Source organism: Bombyx mori, chromosome 12, assembly GCF_030269925.1.
Source record: "Bombyx mori chromosome 12, ASM3026992v2".
NCBI classification, from domain to species: Eukaryota; Metazoa; Arthropoda; class Insecta; order Lepidoptera; family Bombycidae; genus Bombyx; species Bombyx mori.
The window spans coordinates 12,472,493-12,492,807 of record NC_085118.1 but is presented as its reverse complement, the minus strand read 5'-3'; the positions used below and the strand labels follow the sequence as shown (position 1 = coordinate 12,492,807).

At 37.6% G+C, this 20,315-nt stretch overlaps 1 protein-coding gene across 3 annotated transcripts; it reads right to left on the bottom strand.

Annotated features, from left to right (window-relative positions):
• Nucleotides 1-46: 46 nt before the first annotated feature.
• LOC101746001 (aminoacylase-1) lies at nucleotides 47-19,335 on the bottom strand. 3 transcript variants are annotated; one of them, XM_021348254.3, is made up of 10 exons: nucleotides 19,135-19,335; nucleotides 15,594-15,753; nucleotides 12,441-12,610; nucleotides 9,924-10,095; nucleotides 8,748-8,894; nucleotides 7,640-7,710; nucleotides 5,748-5,864; nucleotides 4,961-5,056; nucleotides 4,102-4,235; nucleotides 47-2,738 (listed from the first exon to the last, which is right to left on the bottom strand). In XM_021348254.3, the coding sequence occupies exons 2-10, from the start codon at nucleotides 15,679-15,681 to the stop codon at nucleotides 2,534-2,536; spliced, it is 1,200 nt and encodes a 399-aa protein (XP_021203929.2). In that variant the 5' UTR covers nucleotides 15,682-15,753; nucleotides 19,135-19,335; the 3' UTR covers nucleotides 47-2,533. The 3 variants fall into 3 exon arrangements, with proteins under 3 accessions (XP_021203929.2, XP_004926560.2, XP_062527553.1); XM_004926503.5 differs by lacking the exon at nucleotides 19,135-19,335 and adding an exon at nucleotides 18,687-18,925; XM_062671569.1 differs by lacking the exon at nucleotides 19,135-19,335 and adding an exon at nucleotides 18,643-18,881.
• Between the last annotated feature and the right edge of the window lie 980 nt (nucleotides 19,336-20,315).

Genomic DNA, 20,315 nt, shown 5'->3' with positions numbered 1-20,315 from the left:
TGGTATTTTGGTTAACAAACATGATTTTTTAAATTAATAAAACAACTTTATACTCCAAAGATTTTATTGGTTCAACAAATTAATTCAACATTTTAATAAACAAATTTTAATATAGCACTTTAATATAGAACAAAAACATTAAACTATAGTTTTATCTTTTAAAATAATTGACAACAAATACACAATTTCTTCAAGTCTTCGCACATTAAATAAAATAATAAAATAAAATTTTGTTACAACACAATGCGACTCAAGTAATATCATAGCAGATATACAGGGTGTCCTGAAATCGTTTTCTAAATCAAACAGAGGATTCGCTACTGGCGTGTAGTTTACGGAAAACATTATTAAATTAGTAAACAAAGCATAAATATTTGTCATCTTAGCAAATTCATATTTCGTGAGCCCGAAATATCAAACAATAAATTGTCTCCGCACGCCACTCTTCCCTATAAAATGTACCAATTTACTTTACTTGTACACAGAGTATACATAGCGTAATTCGTTTCCAACACACCCTATATACTATAAACTAAAAGACAACATGATATACATACATATACTAGGGCAGTATTAAATACTTTACACTTAAAATATCCTTGCACCTTTAGGATAATCACAAATCATATTTTATTTTATTTTAGGGTCCTATTGCGGTTCACCTGATGTTCAATGGACACAAAGGCCCACAGACGTACAGTGAATTTCGCCCCAGATCTTGAGACAACATGAGTCTCACTAGTATTGTAATAAGGCTGCATTTCAAACAACAAAGCTCTAAAGAGGCCATACATGAGACGGTCATATCAAATGTGAGCTGTCATCCCGTCTTTTTTTATTACCCTTGTAGGTAGACGAGCATACGGCCTACTGAAGGTAATGGTTACCGTCGCCTATGGGCCTCAGCAATTCCAGGGGCAGAGCCAAGCCGCTGCATACAATTATATTTACATTAACATGATCTTTATGTTTTATTAATATAATATTATTATATAGTAATAATAAGCATATTGCAAAAACGTTATCAGATAATGTGCGTTTAAATAAAGATTTTTTAATATCATACATACACGTCTTTTTTTTCTAATAATTTATTACGATAACGAAATCAAGAGGAAACAAAAAATCAAGTAAAACTTTATGTTATAAAACTTTCATACGTCACAATTGGAAGGATATTAATAATATAGTAACTTTAGTTAACGATGGTCACACCACGATAATACATTTTAATAAAATATTAGTATTTTTTAATACAGTAGTTCTCGAATAGACCTAATCGGCCTAAAACAGCGGGACGAAACGTAGTAGTACAATATTATATTGTTTCTCTTTATGCCGATTTCCAACAAAATCGATACATCGAGTTGGGCGTGAAAAAATTACAGACCGTGGTCATTTCGTAATTTTCAATTATTAGTATAGAATGAATTGTCACTTTGTTGAACATTTTGTATATCCATAAAACCCTGATATGACTGAATTGGGTAATCTGTATTCAGCAGCTCAATGATATTTATATATATCTTTAATAGTAAAATTTTCACGAATATCGAGAGTGCTTAGTGTGAATTTTTTAACGTTCTCGATAGTGTACAAGTTAACTCAAATTTGTATGGATTTGCAACGTTTCCCTGCGTTCGCCGCTAGGGGCGCTATTCCAACTGCATACAAATTCGAGTTAACTTTTACGATATCGAGAACGTTAAAGGCTTTTTTTTATTGCTTAGGTGGGTGGACGAGCTCACAGCCCATCTGGTGTTAAGTGGTTACTGGAGCCCATAGACATCTACAACGTAAATGCGCCACCCACCGTGAGATATAAGTTCTAAAATCTCAGTATAATTACAACTCAGTATAGTTACATCTCAGTATAGTTACATCTCAGTATAGGCTTCGTCAAACAGAACGCGTACTTAGCACTGCGTTTTAACGTCGCGCTCTTTAAGCCTTCGTCAAACAGAACGCGTACTTAGCGCGCGTCATAGCGCTCAGTCAGCGTCAGTTTAGCGCTCTGACGCGCGCTAATTACGCGTTCTGTTTGACGAAGCCTTTATATGTCACACAAATCGACTTGATGAATTCAACGCTCCTTGACGCAACGTAACGTCAAATCATAGTGCCTTTCGATAGCAATGTGAAAATTTAAAAGTATTAAGATGTCGAGTGATTCAGATGTGACATTGTTTAAACATGGGTATTTCCTAACTAATTCTATAAATTTTTCGGGCATTATCCAGTATTTTAATACATATTCACTCGGACGCTAAATGAAATTTGTAAGAAATTACAACGCCTGACGTCAAAGCGTCCTAACGCAGCGACAGAGCGTTGCGTACTTATAGCGCTGGCGCTCTGTTTGACAGTATGTTACCATAGCAGTACAACACATCTTGGCGTCATAGCGCACCGTCAGTTTAACGCTCTGACGCGCGCTAAGTACGCGTTCTGTTTGACGAAGCCTTAAAAAACTCGCACTAAGCCCACTGTTTGATTTGTTTGTGAAAATGTTAATCAAACGACCATGTATGTATTAAACATTGGCCACGGCTTTGATTATGTTCACGTATATGTCTATGCCTCTGAGGTATATGTCAGAGTGGATGTACTCGTCGTGGTCGTGCAGGAGAACCGGGGTGCGGTTCATTGGAGAGAAACCGATAGCGGGTATCCCGACGCGCCTTATGTACCTGCTGTCAGTGCCGCCGGGAAAGATCCTGATGTCCAACTTAAGTTGCCTGATTGGAATATACATAAATGTAAAGAAAAACGTTTAAGACTCTTACGTTTTAAATTATTATACTTAAACGGAACCACTCATCTGTCTGTTATTCAATGAAATGAGAGTTCGTTGAAGGGCTCACGACACGCCCTATCGCCAATAATTACGCAATTATAATTGAAGACATGAGTGGATGAAGGGGTTAAGTACTATTTTTAAGATTTTTGAGTTTTTACCTTGCATGAAGGTGTTATGTGCCTATAAACCATACTAGACCTTAAAACTCTAGGTTTAAAGGCCCCACCTGATGGTGAGTGGTCACCGTCGCCCATGGACTTCAGCAATGCCAGGGGCAGATCCAAACCGCTGCCTACCTCTTAATACTCTCCACAAGCCTCGTTTGAAGAAGGACATGTCATAGCGCTCGGGAAACACCATGGAGGGGAGCTCATTCCATAGCCGGATGGTACGTGGCAAAAAAGACCTCTGGAAACGCACTGTGGATGAACATTGTGGCTCCAGGGAGTATGGATGAACTCTACTCAGGTGGCGGGCGGTGCGATGGTAAAAACGAGATGACGGTATCATCTCGAACAATTCCTCAGGCCTCAGAGCACTCCCCATGGAACATACGGTACAAAATACAGAGGGAACCGAAGTCCCTCCGCAGACCCAGAGGTTCCAAACGATCGTGAAAGTCATTCGTTAACATGTGTATGCCACGGCGACATCTTCGGATATAACTACGTCATCAAATAATTTTAGTAAGCATTTACTATTCAGCGCTTATACAGTGGCTTATAGTTACGTTACCGGATAATAATATCTAGGTGTGAAAGGCTATTTGGTTTAAGCGACATTTCGCTTAATAAGCGACATTGATATTTGTAATTAAATGTGCGTTTTATTTAGTATTAGCATAAACAGTTCGATGATTTTAATTGAACTTCAATTAAGTTTACCATTCAAATAGCTGAAGAAGTTTTTTTTTGTTATGGATATTTTTTCCAAATTTAAAACTTTAAATGGCTCTCCTGTGAAGTTGCAAAAATGTCGCTTAAAGTAAATAGCCTTTGTCCTCTCAATAAGATGTATTTCGCACTATATCTATACTAATATATAAATGTACAGTGGTTTTTACTGATGTTCCGTTATAACTACTGAACCGTGCATCCGATTGACTTGAAACTTGGTATTCATGTAGAAAATACACGTACTTAATGGATAGGCTAATATTTATATGAGTGTTGGACTCCCTACACCAGTTGCGGGGGCGTTAATGATGAGAATCTTTGTGGGGGTGAGAAATAATAATGTTAATTTTAAATGCCCAGCGAAGCGAACTGGTACAGCTAGTCATTTATTATGGTATTACTTACAATTCGTCAGTAGCTGCTTTGAAGGCGGTCCAAAAAGGATTAGAAGCGTCTACCTTAGTACACTCAACGTAAGGATTTTTCTGTTCAAATTCGATGGTGACGCCTTCACCGGCCTCTTTGCACCATTGATTGATCTGTGAATTTTATTTGCATTATCTTAAATTCATTTAAATTTCTTAAGAAATATATAATATATTTGTATGCGAGCCTCATAAACACTGGAACGTTAACTCCGCTGTCCGACTCCAAACATGAGGTCGAAACCGCATAGTAAGAAGAACTAATAAATAAATGACAAACGCACTGCCTATGACAATAGCCAGTTTGAATATTTTCATGTAACTAACATCAGGTCGTATTCTGTACTTAGACAGCATAATTAATATAAATATTTAATATTATATTATATATGTCTAAGCATATGCAACAGTTTAATTATATTATTAAAAAAAAGTCAAAATTAAACTGAATTTTTATCTACCTACTTTCATAATATATTTTTCAAGTATGGCAATTGACTTCTTGCGATTCCAATGTTGCCAGAGTTCAATTTGTAAAAATTCTATACATACATAATATGTACTGTTATATGAACAATGATATGAGAAACAAGGTGAGATCAGATAGAATAAAAGCTGAGTGAAATTGTGGATAACTTCTGAGCCTCCGGAGGAATTTTTGATGACAAGTTCCTAACATTTGAGCCCTCACACATATTATAAACGTTTAATAAGCCACCCTTAGTAGACATTCGAAACTGAAGAGACGCTAATTTAATAAAAACAATTCCCACAACTTCGCTCCTCGCATTCCTACTATAAAGTATCTAAAGCGAATTCCCAGAACCGAGCACGCATACCATGGCTTCAAACTCCACGTGATCGACGGTGACGGCCAATCGTATATCGAAAACGGCCGTCAGCTTTTCCGGGACCACATTCGACTGCACGCCACCCTGAAAGGTTTGGTATTGTTAAAAACGAAAACACCAAATCTCCTGCGACTGTATTATTGTGCAAGTTTCACTCAAAAAAAATAAGAAAATACACGCTCAAAGCCAATTATTATATCTTGTGAACGGTGTAAGCCCACACTTACCCCAATATTTAATACAAAAACGGGACAGCTTGTAAAATAAATAGAAATTAATACGATTACATATATCATCATCATTCGCCTGCCCTTCTCCCTGTCATCTGGGGACGACGCAATATGTTGTCTCCTTCCATACTCCTCTATCATATACCATTTCTTCGCTCACTTCCATCTTACCCATGTCGTCTTTCACGCAATCCATCCATTTCTTCTTAGGTCTACCTCTTCCTCTATATCCTTCCATAGTCATAGTTAACACCCTCTTACCAAACTCATTTTCATTTCGTCTCATCACATGTCCATACCATTCCAAACGCGCACATCTCAACTTCTCTGTCTCAGGTGCCACTTTCAGACTTCCTCTAACATTCATTCCGATTACACATGATAAAAAATAGACCGTATAAAATTTCGACATTGAAATTTGTTACAAAAGTATTTTTGGTAGATTTTTTAAATTATTATAGAATTTAACAATACTGAATTAGGTATTATTTAAAAAAATAAACGCAAAAACGAGTTTTTGTATATATAACTAAAAAAAAACGTACGTAAAGCTGGTTTAAATTAACGGTAGTGACGTCACCGATGGTCAGTTTCGGATCTCCGTCCAAAATTCTCTTCTGTTCCTCCCTAAGGTCCATGAACTTGTTGATGATGTATCTAATCTGAAATTAATATATATACATTTATATCTCGTCTCGGAATTCGGTAAGTATTAAAAAAAATACATTTTAACACGCTTTTCTTATTTTTGTAAGTATATATGGGCGCAAACGCCACTGTTGGCAATAATTAACATAATAATATATAATTTAGTTTATTCTATGTTAATATTTATTTATTATTAGCAACAAAACTGTTATTCTACCATATTTAATAATTAGCTGACACTGTTTTGATGTGAAAATGTTCAGAATATGTTTTATGTTTATATTATTGTTTAAAAACACAAATGACTGTATAAATGATTAAATATGAATAAAGCATAAATATTAATAATAATTTATATTAAAATTAACAGTACTAATAATTTAATTAAGTATTGTAATTGTTATGCAATGATGTTGTTGGCGCCATCTATTATTAGGCTGGATAATAACAATGTTAGTTAATATTACTTAAAAGTAATTCATGTAAAATAAATTAAATGTGAGTCATGTAAAATCACTAAAATATGTATTTTGAATATTAAGCTATGTTTTGTGAATTGTTTCGCAGTAATTACATTTGTTTGTATAAAAGAAGTTGTAGTTGCTATAACCACCACAAAATGGCTAATTGTGTAAGAACCACTGAATAATTCAGGCGTGGCTTTTTGTTGAAAACGAGTAATGTTAAAGTTTTATAGAATTGTATTGTATTTTCATTGTAAAAGGCCTTATGTGTGTAAACTCTGGCTTAACGCCGACATATACTATGTATTTTCAGAATACCTATAGTTAACTCATTCAGTATAACTAGGGCTGATACTATTTTTTTTTTATTAAAGATTAAAATGTAACAGTAAACTTAATCAATATAATTGAATGAAATCATCTTGAACATTGTAATGATAATTTGCTTGTTTGTTTGTTTGTTTGTACTGAATCAAGTTTATATCTGCATTATGTTCGTTTGTATACATGTAACGGAAAGACGTCCGATCAACTTGAAAATTTTCAGTTAATTATTATTAACTATTATTCAGTTAATTATTATTAGCTATTATTCAGAAAATAATTATTAGCTATTATTCAGACAATAATTATTAACTATTATTCAGACAATAATTATTAACTATTATTCAGTTAATAGTAGTCAGAATATTAGAACGAATTCATTGTATTATCATAGTTTCTACATGCGTGTGCAAATTTTCAAGTTCAAAAGAGATGAAACTAATTGTTAGTTCGTTCTTTATAGTTTTTAAACTCGATACATTACTTTTATTTTGGTCCGAGAACGGCCTTTATTGTACGATGACGTCAAAGTGCACAATCTATACTATTATTATAAAGAGGAAAGATTTGTTTGTTTGTTTGTATTGAATAGGCTTCGAAACTACTGAACCGATTTGAAAAATTATTTCACTGTTTGGAAGCTACACTATTCCCGAGTGACATAGGACTCTTTTTTTTAAAAAAAATAGGGATCCTTACTAAAACTCCAATAATGTAACCCAAGGTGAAAAAAAATTACATAAAATATTATTTACATCGCGTGCCCTGCGAAAACTATTGATGATAGAATAAAATTATGTACTACGACTTTGTAGAATACATTATTATTTACGAAAAGTGTTGCGAGAGCATATGTCTAACTATTATAGTTATGCTGCAATAAGTGTTCTTTTATTTAAAAAATAAAAACAACGTCAAATATCGTTGAAATTTTTGTTAGACCCGAGCGAACCCGGATCGGGCCACTTGTCAGTATATAATTAAGTAACTCTTTAGCTTACCTTTTCTCCGGCAGTGTTGGGAATCAACAGGGAACCATGTCCGGGCTGGCCAGTGCAATGTACGTGAGTTTCTGTTCAAATACAATTCGCAACTTTAAAATTTAAGTGGCTTAATCGAAAATTCTTCGTTTTTTTGGTAAACGCCAAAAATTTTATTGAATAATTGTAACCCTTCAGTTTTGATTATAATATTTTATAATTTGCGTTATTACTGGTGGTAAGATCTGTATGCAGCGTCTCCTCAAGTACTTCGGACACGTGGCTCGACAAAATCCTGACAACTTGGAAAAGCTAACAGTTGTAGGTCACGTGGAAGGAAAGAGAAGTCGAGGAAGATTGCCAACCAGGAGGACGGACATTGTCAAGGAGGTCACAAACACTAGCGTCCCGGGCGCCATTAAGCAGGCCGAATGCAGGCAACATTGGAGGAAGCTGGTGCAAAAACTGGACCAAGGTGGTCACGACCCTCAGTAATGAGGAAACGAGAAAGAAGAGAAGAGAACATCTCTTGTAAGTCCGCGCGGGTAGATACCACCACCCTGCCTATTTCTGCCGTGAAGCAGTAATGCCTTTCGGTTTGAAGGGTGGGGCTGCCGTTGTATCTATACTTTAGACCTTAGAACTTATATTTCAAAGTGGGTGGCGCATTTACGTTGTCTATGGGCTCCAGTAACCACTTAATACCAAGTGAGTTGTGAGCTCGTCCACCCATCTAAGTTATAAAAAAGGAGACCCATATTGAACTTTTGCATTAAAAATGCTCGTATCATCTTATTGCTTTTACACATTTGACTTCATGACTTCAACTTAAATTTGTTAAATATCAAATTCAATTATGTAAACATCATATTCAATTTCTTCGCCAAGATTAGATTTTTTTATTATTGTTCTTTTAAAATTAACAAATAAAAAAAAAAAGAGGAAATTAAAAAAAACACATGTCAATTAAATGTGTTCAAGTCATTGAATTTGAAGTTTATCAATTGATATTGAAGTTAAAAACCTTCATATTGATTCTCCTCTTCAAGTTTTTTTAAATGATTTACATGCTTGAATGTATCCTTGGAATATGACTAAAATTCTAAGTCTACAATATTTTTTTACTTACGCCATATACTCCTTTCCCCGTTAAAAACAATGAAATCCTCGTTAGGAGATGCCATTCCTTCATCCAAAGCGAAACCAATATTGAGAGCTTTAAATTCATTCATTTTAACAAATTTCTCCATGCCATCATGGCCGCCGATTTCTTCGTCTATAACATTAAATAAGTTACTAGTATAAATGCATGTTACACTTAAGCATATCCTATTGAATAATGAATAATTAAAAAATTTAAACAAAAACATGTAATATACGAATATATATTTTATGGGTGTAATTAAAAATACTGTAAAATAGGGATCGCAGCGCATAAAATAAAACTTCCTCTGTTCCAAAATCTTCTGTTATAATAATAATAATAAAATAATTAACACTTTTATTACGCCTTTCTCATTTTTTTTACCGTCTTCGCCATCTTCCTTTTCTCTGTCATTCTCTTTTCCCTTTCTTTCCGTTTTCTCTCACTTACATCTTAAAGCTCCATTCCGCACTCTTTTCATACGTTCCGTTCTTACCGATCCTACAATACCATTAAAACTAACTTCAAGCTATTTCTGGTGGAAAAGCATAGTACCAAACTACCACGGAAGCAGACTTCATCCCTATTACATAATCTTCCAAACAAATCTAGAAAAGAGTCATCGATAGCAGGCGAAAGCTTGGAGTTTCCCCCTGGTATTGCTAATGCCCATGAGTGATCGACACTTACGATTAGGTAAAGGGCGTATATTCGTGTGCCTTCGTAGCCAAAACAATCAAGGTTAAAAATTTAGCATTAAAATAAGGTATTGATCGCATTTCTGGTATTTTTTCAATATTTCATAGTACATTTTTTATCTATACTAATAATATATAAACCTACAATGGTTTTTACGGATATTCCTTTATAACTACTGAACCATGGATCTGATTGACTTGAAACTTGGTATCCATGTAGAAACTACATGTACTTAACGGATAGGCTAATATTTATATGAGTGTTGGACTCCCTGATAATAATGACAATAAATAATAATGTTAATTTTAAATGCCCAGCAAAGCGGGCGAGTACCGCTAGTTTATTTATATCTTCAATACTAGATTAGTTCGCACATACTTATTATGTATCTAATAGCGATTTCTAATGCGCCAAAAAATCTAGAGAACTAAAATGTATTATGTATAAAGTGTACTTAATTACCAGGAACGAAGGAAATATGAAGAGTTCTTTTCAATGTAACTTGGGCGGCTTTCAATTTCCTTATCGCTTCTAAATATTGGATACCAACACATTTCATGTCTTGGGAGCCTCTTGCGAAAATCTTTCCGTCGTTGTCTATGTGTCCGCTAAACGGTGGATATGTCCAACTGTTCTGGAATTCAATGACATTGTTTTCTTTTAAGGCTATTTGGTTTAAGCGATATTTTTGCAACTTGACAGGAGAGTCATATAGAGTTTAAAATTTGGCAAAATTCTTCAGCTACGCGAATGGGGTAAACATAATTGAAGTTTAATTAAAATCATCGAACTGTTTATGCTAATACCAAATGAAACGGACCTTTAATTAGAAAGATAAATGTCGTGTATTAAGCGAAATGGCGCTTTTTTCTTTTCTTTTTTATTGCTTAGATGTGTGGACGAGCTCACAGCCCACCTGGTGTTATGTGGTTACTGGAGCCCATAGACATCTACAACGTAAATGCGCCACACAGCTTGAGATATAAGTTCTAAGGTCTTAGTATAGTTAGAACGGCTGCCCCACCCTTCAAACCGAAACGCATTACTGCTTCACGGGAGAAATAGGCAGGGCGGTGGTACCTACCCGTGCGGACTCACACGAGGTCCTAGCACCAATTGCCTTAAACCAAATAGCCTTTCACACCTCGATATAACATAATATACTTATAGGCATATATAAGTCTGTTTAGACCAATGTAGTACATTCTTATGCTCTATACAAAAGAACTTGAATCAGACTGCGATTATTATCGTATAAAATGTTTGTTCACATGTCGAAAAACGACCATTAAATAGAAGAAATTCTGCAATAAGCTGAACCACGCTAACGACATTATGAAGAGAATCTCGTATTTAGACTATGATAATTTCAAACAACAACATAACGTTGGTCTTATATATAGCGCGCTTAGTCCACGATTTTCCCTTTAATCGTTTTTTTTCCACAGGAGAAAATGCCCGGATTCCCACCCGCACGGCAGGTGGGGTATGTGGGAGTCGAACTTCACTAAAAACTCCTGCCGCTCACAGCCGGCGCCCTACCATGGACCGAGCGGGAACCCAGTCGGAGCTATTGAGACGGCGGGACAGGGTTTACGCAGAGCATATTACATCCATCCCGCCGTCCCCCAGACGCCGGACCGGCGGCCGCCAGCAACATGACCGCCGGTTCCCTCGGTCGACGGGCCAAGAGCCCGATTGATAGCGCCACGCTACACCTTCCCCCGGAGCGGTCGGGGGAACGCGACCTACCACGCCGCCCCACGCCTAGGTTCCTCCCCGCACAAAGCGGGTGGAGCCACCGAAGCTCTTTAAAACTATATTTTTACTAACTACGAGCATACCTTGTTTTTCTTTGACTTGTCTATAATGTCTTGTCTTGAAATAAAATATTAAAGTATTTTTTCGCCTATTATTACATTTATAACTAATTAAATTATGTCGTTAAAGGACAAGACTTTTGGAAATTTAAATATTTTAAAATGTTCCTTGTACAATATACCTACCATCGCAACTGTTTAAATAGTATAGTGAATAGTAAATAAGACAAGTTTATCGGTACAAATAAAACAAACTGCAATATCGCATTGTATTCTCGACTTTGGCTCTTTACCATATCTTTTAGACGATAACAGGCTATCTCAAGCAATAAAAATAATTTCTGCTCGGAATGTCATATATGTGTACCTATGTTATATTTTGTATGGCATTTTATAGTGTAGATAGGCCAAGGTCGTAATGTCTGAAGACAGCCAACGAGGTGGACCGATGACCTGGTCAATGGGGTTGGATAGAAGTTGGTGAGGACTGGATACGAAAGGCAAGAGACCGAAGAGAATGGGATACATTCGAAGAGACCTACACTCAGCATTGGGTGGATATGGGTTGAAGAAGAGGGCAACGAGTTTCACAACCCGTCTGATCTTAAATCGCTACTGGAGCTCATAGACACGAATCCCAACTTGAAGCTTGAGGTCGAAATCTTCTAAAAGTTTGTTCCTTCAAACCCGAATGCTTGATTGCTTCACTGCATAAATAAGCTTGATGGCGCGAAACGATCGCAATTTGCATCATGTTTTTTTTTATTGCTTAGATGGGTGGACGAGCTCACAGCCCACCTGATGTTAAGTGGTTACTGGAGCCCATAGACATCTATAACGTAAATGCGCCACCCACCTTGAGATATAAGTTCTAAGGTCTCAGTATAATTACAACGGCTACCCCACTCTTCGAACCGAAACGCATTACTGATTCATTTCAGAAATATGCGGGGTGGTGGTGACTACCCGTGCGGACATATATGCGGGGTGGTGGTGACTACCCGTGCGGACATGTATACTGCCACAAATGAAGCTCAACTTCGGATTTGATAGGTATTTCGTCTTATTGTTTCCATGCATTTAAAATATTAGCGTAATAATCGCAATAATCTTTAGCCAATGTGCGCTAAAAAACACAAAAAAAACTACCAATACTCACTTCGAAAACCGGCACAACATCCATATGCGAATTCAATAATATTGCCGGCAGATTTGGTTCTTTTCCGGTCCATGTCAAAACGACGATCGGTTTCGTCGGTACGACCTCGTATACTTTTACGGCTAAACCAATTTCGTTCGCTTGTCTCGTTAAGAATTTAACGCAATCACCTGTAATAATGATGAGTTTTCAAAATAATTCTTATTGGTATTTTTTTTAATGCTTTATATTCAATTCAACCACGAGATTTATTGACATAAATTAGTGTGATAACTTTTCTAATATTGCCCTTATGAACAAATAAACACACGGCCTATCTGATGGTGAGGGGTTACCCTGGCTCATGGGCGTCAGCAATACCAGAAACATAGCCTATATCGATGCCGAAAATTACTCAAAAAATAATCCGTCTTGAGATACGAAATCACTATCATCTGCTCTTAAAAGGTTGGATAAAGTTGACCTATATGGGTTAGTACCACCATTCATAACTCAACGCATTCAGTTTCAAAGGGTGAGGAGGAGACGTTTCGAAATAAAATTGAGATTTCGATCTGACGTATCAAGACGGCATTGACGACGCCATGTCTATAGGTTACGTACGGTCGTCATATAACTCCAGATACTTGTCATGAAAACTGGACATTCAGGATCAAAATGAAACATGCGTGGTACACATCGCTGTTGACAAAATGTTAAACGTTCCGCATTCGACGGCCCAAAGCAATGAATCGCAATCAGCAAATACGGTACCGAAAACATGTATGTGTAAAGAAAGAATAAGTACGCCTGATCCAGAAATACGAAAAAATTGGGGGTAGACAATGGGCTACGCTGTGCTCCGGATATGCCTGTTCCTTGACGATCGATAATCGCTCACTGTTAGGTGAGCCGTATCGTCTGCCTATTAAGGCATTTAAAACAAAAACAACAAAAATAATACACTAGTTTTAGAACATTATAATGTTAGCCCATTACGCCAAATTGTTTGTATCAGCAATGGACCTATTTCACATAATAGTACCACGGTCTCCAATTGAGAACCCTCCGTATTAATGAATGTATCCTGATCACACGTGACAAACGCTTGGATCCGCAGACGAGGGATAACGCTTCGCAACTTAACTGCACATTATCTATTAACACAATTTAGTTCGTTTCGTTTGAGAGATGAACTATGCGTGTCGATGAATAAGCTCACGGCCTACCTAATGTTAGGTGGTTACCGGACCCTTTACGGGTTACAACGTGAATGCCGCCACCCGCCTTGAGACTGGAGTCGAAGTCTCAATTACATTGGAATCTTGGATTCCATCCAACTTTTATAGTCAGGTTGAGTTAATCGAGGTTCACTACACGGGGGTCGATGGCACTGTAAGGGGCTCCCGTGTGGTGAAACACCCTGACCCGCGACAACGTCGCAACGTTGCGACGTCCACAGCGCGCAATTGCGGTCAGGGCGGTTCGCGAATACCGCACCGTCGTTCGAGGCGGTGTGCGTGCTCGCCGGGACGCCTCCTTTGGACCTAAGCGGAGGCGCTCGTTGCGAATTACGCGTGGCGATGCGATCTCCGCCCGGTCCTCTCGGACTGGGTGAATCGCGACCGAGGACGTCTCATCTTCTGAGCGACGCAGGTGCTCACGGGAAACGCTGTGTCGGTCGCTCCCTGCATCTCGTCGCCCGGAGGGAGCCGACGCCGAAGTGCCACCACTGCAGTGGCTGCAACGAGGACGCGGCGGAGCACACGCTCGCGTACTGCCACACTTTCGCGGAGCAGCGCCGCGTCCTCGTTGCAAAAATAGGACCGGACTTGTCGCTTCCGAACGTCGTGGCTACGATACTCGGCAGCGACGAGTCCTAGCAGGCGATGCTCTACTTCTGCGTGTCCAACATTTCGCAGAAGGAGGCGGCGGAACGGGAGAGGGAGAGCTCTTCTTCCCTCTGGCCGCCGTGCCGCCGCCGCCGAGCCGGAGATCAGAGGAGGGCGTTTGTCCAGCTCCAGCTTCTATGAAGGGGCAGTGATGTCCGGGTGATGGACACGGGGCGACCTAAGGGGGTTGAGGCTGCGCCGCACGCTATCGTCACTCTAGCGCGCTGGCACCAGGAGGATGGGACGACGCATCGGCGGCTGCGGCCTGCGATGTGGGCCGCGTGTCGTCGTCGCTGTCGTCGCCGAACATACTGTGGAAGAGCAACCCGGTCGGCGGTGTATCACGTTCCGACCCGACAGGCTGGTTCTAGCCCAGCGGAGTATCCCGGAACACCAGAGGCATCACCTGGCCGGCCTGGTAGGGCCGCCGTACCGCGGAGACCGGCGTCGTTGGTCGTCGACTATCGCCCGACGACCCGTCGGGCGGGCGTCCTCGGGGTGGCGCCGCGTGTCTGGTTGTAGTGTTGACCGCGGGAACCCCCCTACTCTGACCGGGTTCTGACCCCTGACGAAAATCGGAGGTCGGGTGTAAGAGTGCAGGGGAGTCGTTTAATGCGGTAGGGCCCTAAAATTCCATGGCTCCGCAGTCTGCTTCCAACACCTGCAGATCGTCAACATACCCCGTGCAGCCCCTAGGCGCGGGGACCTAGTAGGAGGTTCGGCCCCCGGCCGGAAAAAAAAAGCCGAAATCACGATCTCATATCTCCACGAGTTACCCCAGCTTATTGGAACCAATTCGTAAATACATAGTAGTAGAACCATAACTAATTTTCCTATTTTACTTTCCCCAATTTATTCGACTAAGTACTATTACAACGATAAATATTGTGTGAGACTACCAGCGCTGAAACAATGCTTCCTATAACTACAAATTTTTACGCTAGTTTAAAACTGCATTTTTTTAACTAAGCAAATACGCGTTCCTAAACAAATTACGCTATCTAAATTCATATAAACATTATCTTATTTAGATATCTACGCGAAAACGAATTGTATACGAGAATAGACTATATTACACAGAAAAAACGATTTAGTAAAAACTTTAAAAGAGGTAAATGCTTCTTAAACACAAAAACATTAAACGCTTTAATAAAAATTTATGGCGGAGCATAAATATTTATTTGAGTTCGAATCGTATGTTAGAACATTTTAGAATACCAATTATTTAAACATTTACTAAAAATATTTTTAATTTAATAATGAATTCTGTTATGAAACTTACTGTAATCAATGTTCGGTTGGACACTGGGTATTTTCAAGTACTCGACGAAATTAGCGATAGACGGATTATTTTGGTAAGTCGATGCCATCGTGCGCTTCTGTCGAGAGTTTGATGTGGAATGAACGCCTTCAGCGCTTGCATCGAATATCAAGTGGCCTGTCTGATAACGAATTATACAATCTATACATATACTTAAATAAAATTAGAGTGTCTGTTTGTAATATTGAAATAACCGCTTTTTACTACATGCATATGAAAGTATATACGGTACACACACCAAAATAACATTTTTTACAATTTTTGTCTGTCTGTCTGTCTTTCTGTCTGTCTGTTTGTTCCGGCTAATCTCTGGAACGGCTGGACCGATTTTGATAAGACTTTCACTAATAGGTAGCTGATGATATAAGGAGTAACTTAGGCTACTTTTTTTAGACTTCGCCCCGCGGCGTCACCCGCAGTTATTGTCGTACCGCGCGCAACATGGCGGGACGCGCCTATCAATAATAAAATTTAATGTTTCCGAAGCGAAGCGAGGACGGGTCGCTAGTTTATAATATAACTTATAATATAGAACCCGCTTGGGTAGCAATTAAATAAACTTATTTTTTAATACTATTTAAACTAATCCGGATATTAGAGCGAAGTTAGAAAATCATTATGATGGGTGTCCTTCAGTTAAATTAAAAAGTTAATCAGACGTTTTGATGTCGGTCAAGATGACCTTCAAAGATTACGTTATTTAAACGTCTTCTTCTTCTCAATCGTGTCACTCTTGACAGAGTCAGATCGTGATCGTCATGTAGTATTGAGGGGGCAGACTTGGTGCGTCTCACGATGTCCCGCCATCTACCCTGCTCAATCTAGCTTTAATTTGGTCGATCCCCCGCATTGGTGACCACCCCCGCGGTCTTGTACCATCAACCTTTCCCTGTACAACGAGGCGTTCTATGGACTGGCCATCTCGACGCGAAACCTATCCGAAGAAATCCATCATTCTCTATATACATATAATATTATATTCTATATGACGTATACAAACATACACACAAATATTCCCAGCTAATAAAAGCTTGTTAACATTACCCACGCATTACAAGTGCTCTTCATGAACAATAATAATACACAATTTAAAATCATTTATATTGTGTTTTATGACATCCGCAAAACTGATGACCCTAAAGTCGTCGTGACCTAAAGGATAAGACGTCCGGTGCATTCGTGTTGACCGATGCACCGGTGTTAGAATCTCAGGCGTGTACCAATTTTTTCTAATGAAATATGTACTCGCCAATCGCCACGCCGTACACGCCATATGTATTAGTGAGTTAAAAGAGGTCGCGTGGCATAAAAAAGCTAGCATAGAAGCAGAGAGCGGCTTTATTTTTTATTATTTTGAGAAATCTTTTTTTTTATTTATTGCTTAGATGGGGGACGAGCTCACAGCCCACCTGGCGGTAAGTGGTTACTGGAGCCCATAGACATTTACAACGTAAATGCGCCACCCACTTTGAGATGTAAGTTCTAAGGTCTCAGTATAGTTACAACGGCTACCCCACCCTTCAAACCGAAACGCATTACTGCTTCATGGCAAAAATAGGCGGGGTGGTGGTATCTACCCGTGCGGACTCACAAGAGGTCCTACCACCAGTGATTACGCAAATTATAATTTTGCGCATTTGATTTTTATTACATGATGTTATTCCTTGACAGTGGAAGTCAATCGTGAACATTTGTTAAGTATGTATTTCATTAGAAAAATTGGTACCCGCATCGCTACCTACGACTGCACCAGACATCTTATCCTTTAGGCCACGACGATGACTACAATTTACAAATGAGTGAATTACAAATGAATGAGAAAGGTCAATTGTTTTTTCAATTGCATGAAGGCTTTAAAGTCTTGTAATTCTTTGGAACCTAAGCATAGGAACTAAACTATTTCAACTGTCAGATCTTTCTTTCTATGCTTTTGTTATTACTTCTACTGTAAGGTTAATTATTTAGAATTTTACTTAATGATTTTAATCGTCCATACTTCAATTGGATATCTGAGTCTGCAATTGCAGAATATCTCTCATCAACTTTAGTTTTATTTTCACTGTTTCCCACATATTCCCCATATAGACTTTTATCAGCAAAATCAGACTAAGCCAAGCTCAATTAATCCCAGTTAGTTTATGATGTTAAGTGAACTCCATCAGTTGATGTCTATGTTAGATACATAAACTTAAGGTTCTTCTGCCCTGGACTCGTGGGCTATGGGACCTTATGCATTTGGTGATTATAATGTTGCTGAACATAATAAAGAGATCATGTCTTGTTCGCAGCCTTTATATGTTGATTGTATTCTGAGATGCAGAGTAACAAAAAATTTATAACGATTGAGTGCTCACTTTTAAGGTTGCCCCAAGGATCTACAGAGCACAAGTTTACTCTACCCTATACAGAAAGGACAGCAACAAATCCTTGTTTTTCAATCAGGGCCTAACTTGTCTATGCAAACTGGTGTTCGTGCAATGCTTTACAGTGACAAATGCAATTACTGAGAGGGTCACTTGCAAGTTGAAGGAGCAAGTAGAATTCACTGAATAATGTTACACTACTTAATGTTTTGTTCGTAATGTCCAAATTTTCCTGATGTCCAATAGTACAATTTACAGGTGCATAATACCATACAATCTCTGATATATTTGATTGATCTATAAAATCTAAAACTTTTCGAAAGCATTTAATGCAATGTAGGATGGGTTTTTTTTTCGTTTAATCTGTCTAGTAGTAGTTTATTTCTAGTTCAGAATATAATGGTGCATAGAAAAACCACTAACTCTAGCTAAAATAGAATGAAATTCAAAATAAATGAGAATAGTCATGGCTAAAATAAAATTCATAAGAATCCTTAAATATACTATTGTAATCAATAAATTTAAATATTTAATCAATACATAGCCAACCATAATTGATATTGTAGTTATTACAATTACACCTAGTTCTATAAATATGTAGGTAGTACCATTATGATAACTTTCTTAGATTAAACATAAAACTGTACCTTGCAAATATAAATATTCCAACTTTTTTAAGTTGTATTCGTACCTCATGTTCTAAGCAGAAGCGTCGTAACACGAAAAAGTTTGTTTCACGAGGTATACAGTACAGTTTAATTTAAAAGGCTACTTTTCTACTCTTGTAAAATTCAGTTAAAATTGTATATTTAAAAATAAAACTAAAAGTGGTCGCTGACTTTCTAAAAAACATAGACCTGGTTTCCTATTTCCTACCTACTTCAGTACAATCTAAAAAATTGCGGGTAGTCTATGACAATTGACATTTCTTCTTTATTTTTTGGGGCAGGCACGGTTTGTGCATTAGCGAGCGTCAAGTAATAAGATTTTTATAATTCGCCGTTTTAATTATTTACAGTTTATGAATAATAAAAAAACGAAGGAAACTAATCGCGACATAACATAAATAAAAAGAATTAAATTTACAAATGAGATGATATGTGATAAAATATAATCTCAGTAAAATGGTGGTCTTATACTGAGCCGTTTTCAGTGGAATTTTTGGAGAATCCAGAGAAGCTACACCCAGCCGCTTTGTTTCATTTTCCCACAATATCGTGCACTTTCACAGATTATACACAGTTAATGAACCACGGTTATTACACATTTAAACCTGAAGAAACACTAAATAGACAAAATAAAACAAATCACACAACTTCACTCCTCGCGTTCGCGCCAAAAAGTCGTCTGTGACATTTATTAATGTGATTTGTTAGTGTTTAATATTTGCTGATTTTGTATTGAGTAAAATGTATTTTGATTTTGATCTGGTTTCATGGTATTCTGCACAACGAGCCATTGTTCTAATTCTAATCTTAATTGTAGTGTTTTATTTAAACTAAAAAAAGGTAAACAGGACTGCCAATAAGCCGAACTTTTCTTGGGTCACTCAATTTTTACAAATTATAAAGATTCGTCTTTTCAAACCGCAAATATAAAATGTATAACGTAAAATGTAACACAGGTGGGCGAAGATAAGCAATGGTGTCTTTACTTTCGATTAATCAGAATTTAATGACTAACTTTTTTATGTCAAGATTAAATCGCCAGATTTTTATCAGTCCGTTGTAGACATGAAGGAATGAAGGATAGACCTAAGAAGTATCATCTTGTACAGGGAGCCAGTTGAAAACGTGTCCATTTGTAAACAGCAAGCTATTGTTCGAAGACTCATTGAAATAGCGCTAGTGTAGAAAGTGGAAATGGAAATAATAAAGCACTTTTAAATAGAATGAAGTGTAGGTACTGGATTGAAATGAAGTGTGGTAGTTTATGGCGCTGCTTTTTTAAATCTTTGCACATGACATGCTGCTATGGCACCGCGTTAACTTCCTTCCTTTCAGCATACTCTTTTTAATACACTGACATGGTGCTTCTTATTTTTATCTTCCTTATAGAGGGAAAATAAAATAAAAGTTGGACATGGTTTTTCGGTTTAATTCTAAAAGTTCATTAAGCTCTCATTAAATTAAGTTCTATTGACTGAGAGACTACTTCAATTAATTTCATGGAAAATCTACAGTTTTGGTTCATCTCAATGGATTTTTATTTCGTTTAATATAATTCAATAATTCATTTTATTTTATTTCTGCACTATTTGACCATTAATCCAAAAGACATGTTCTTAAGCTTTTTTTAAATGAAGTGTATGTGTTTTGTT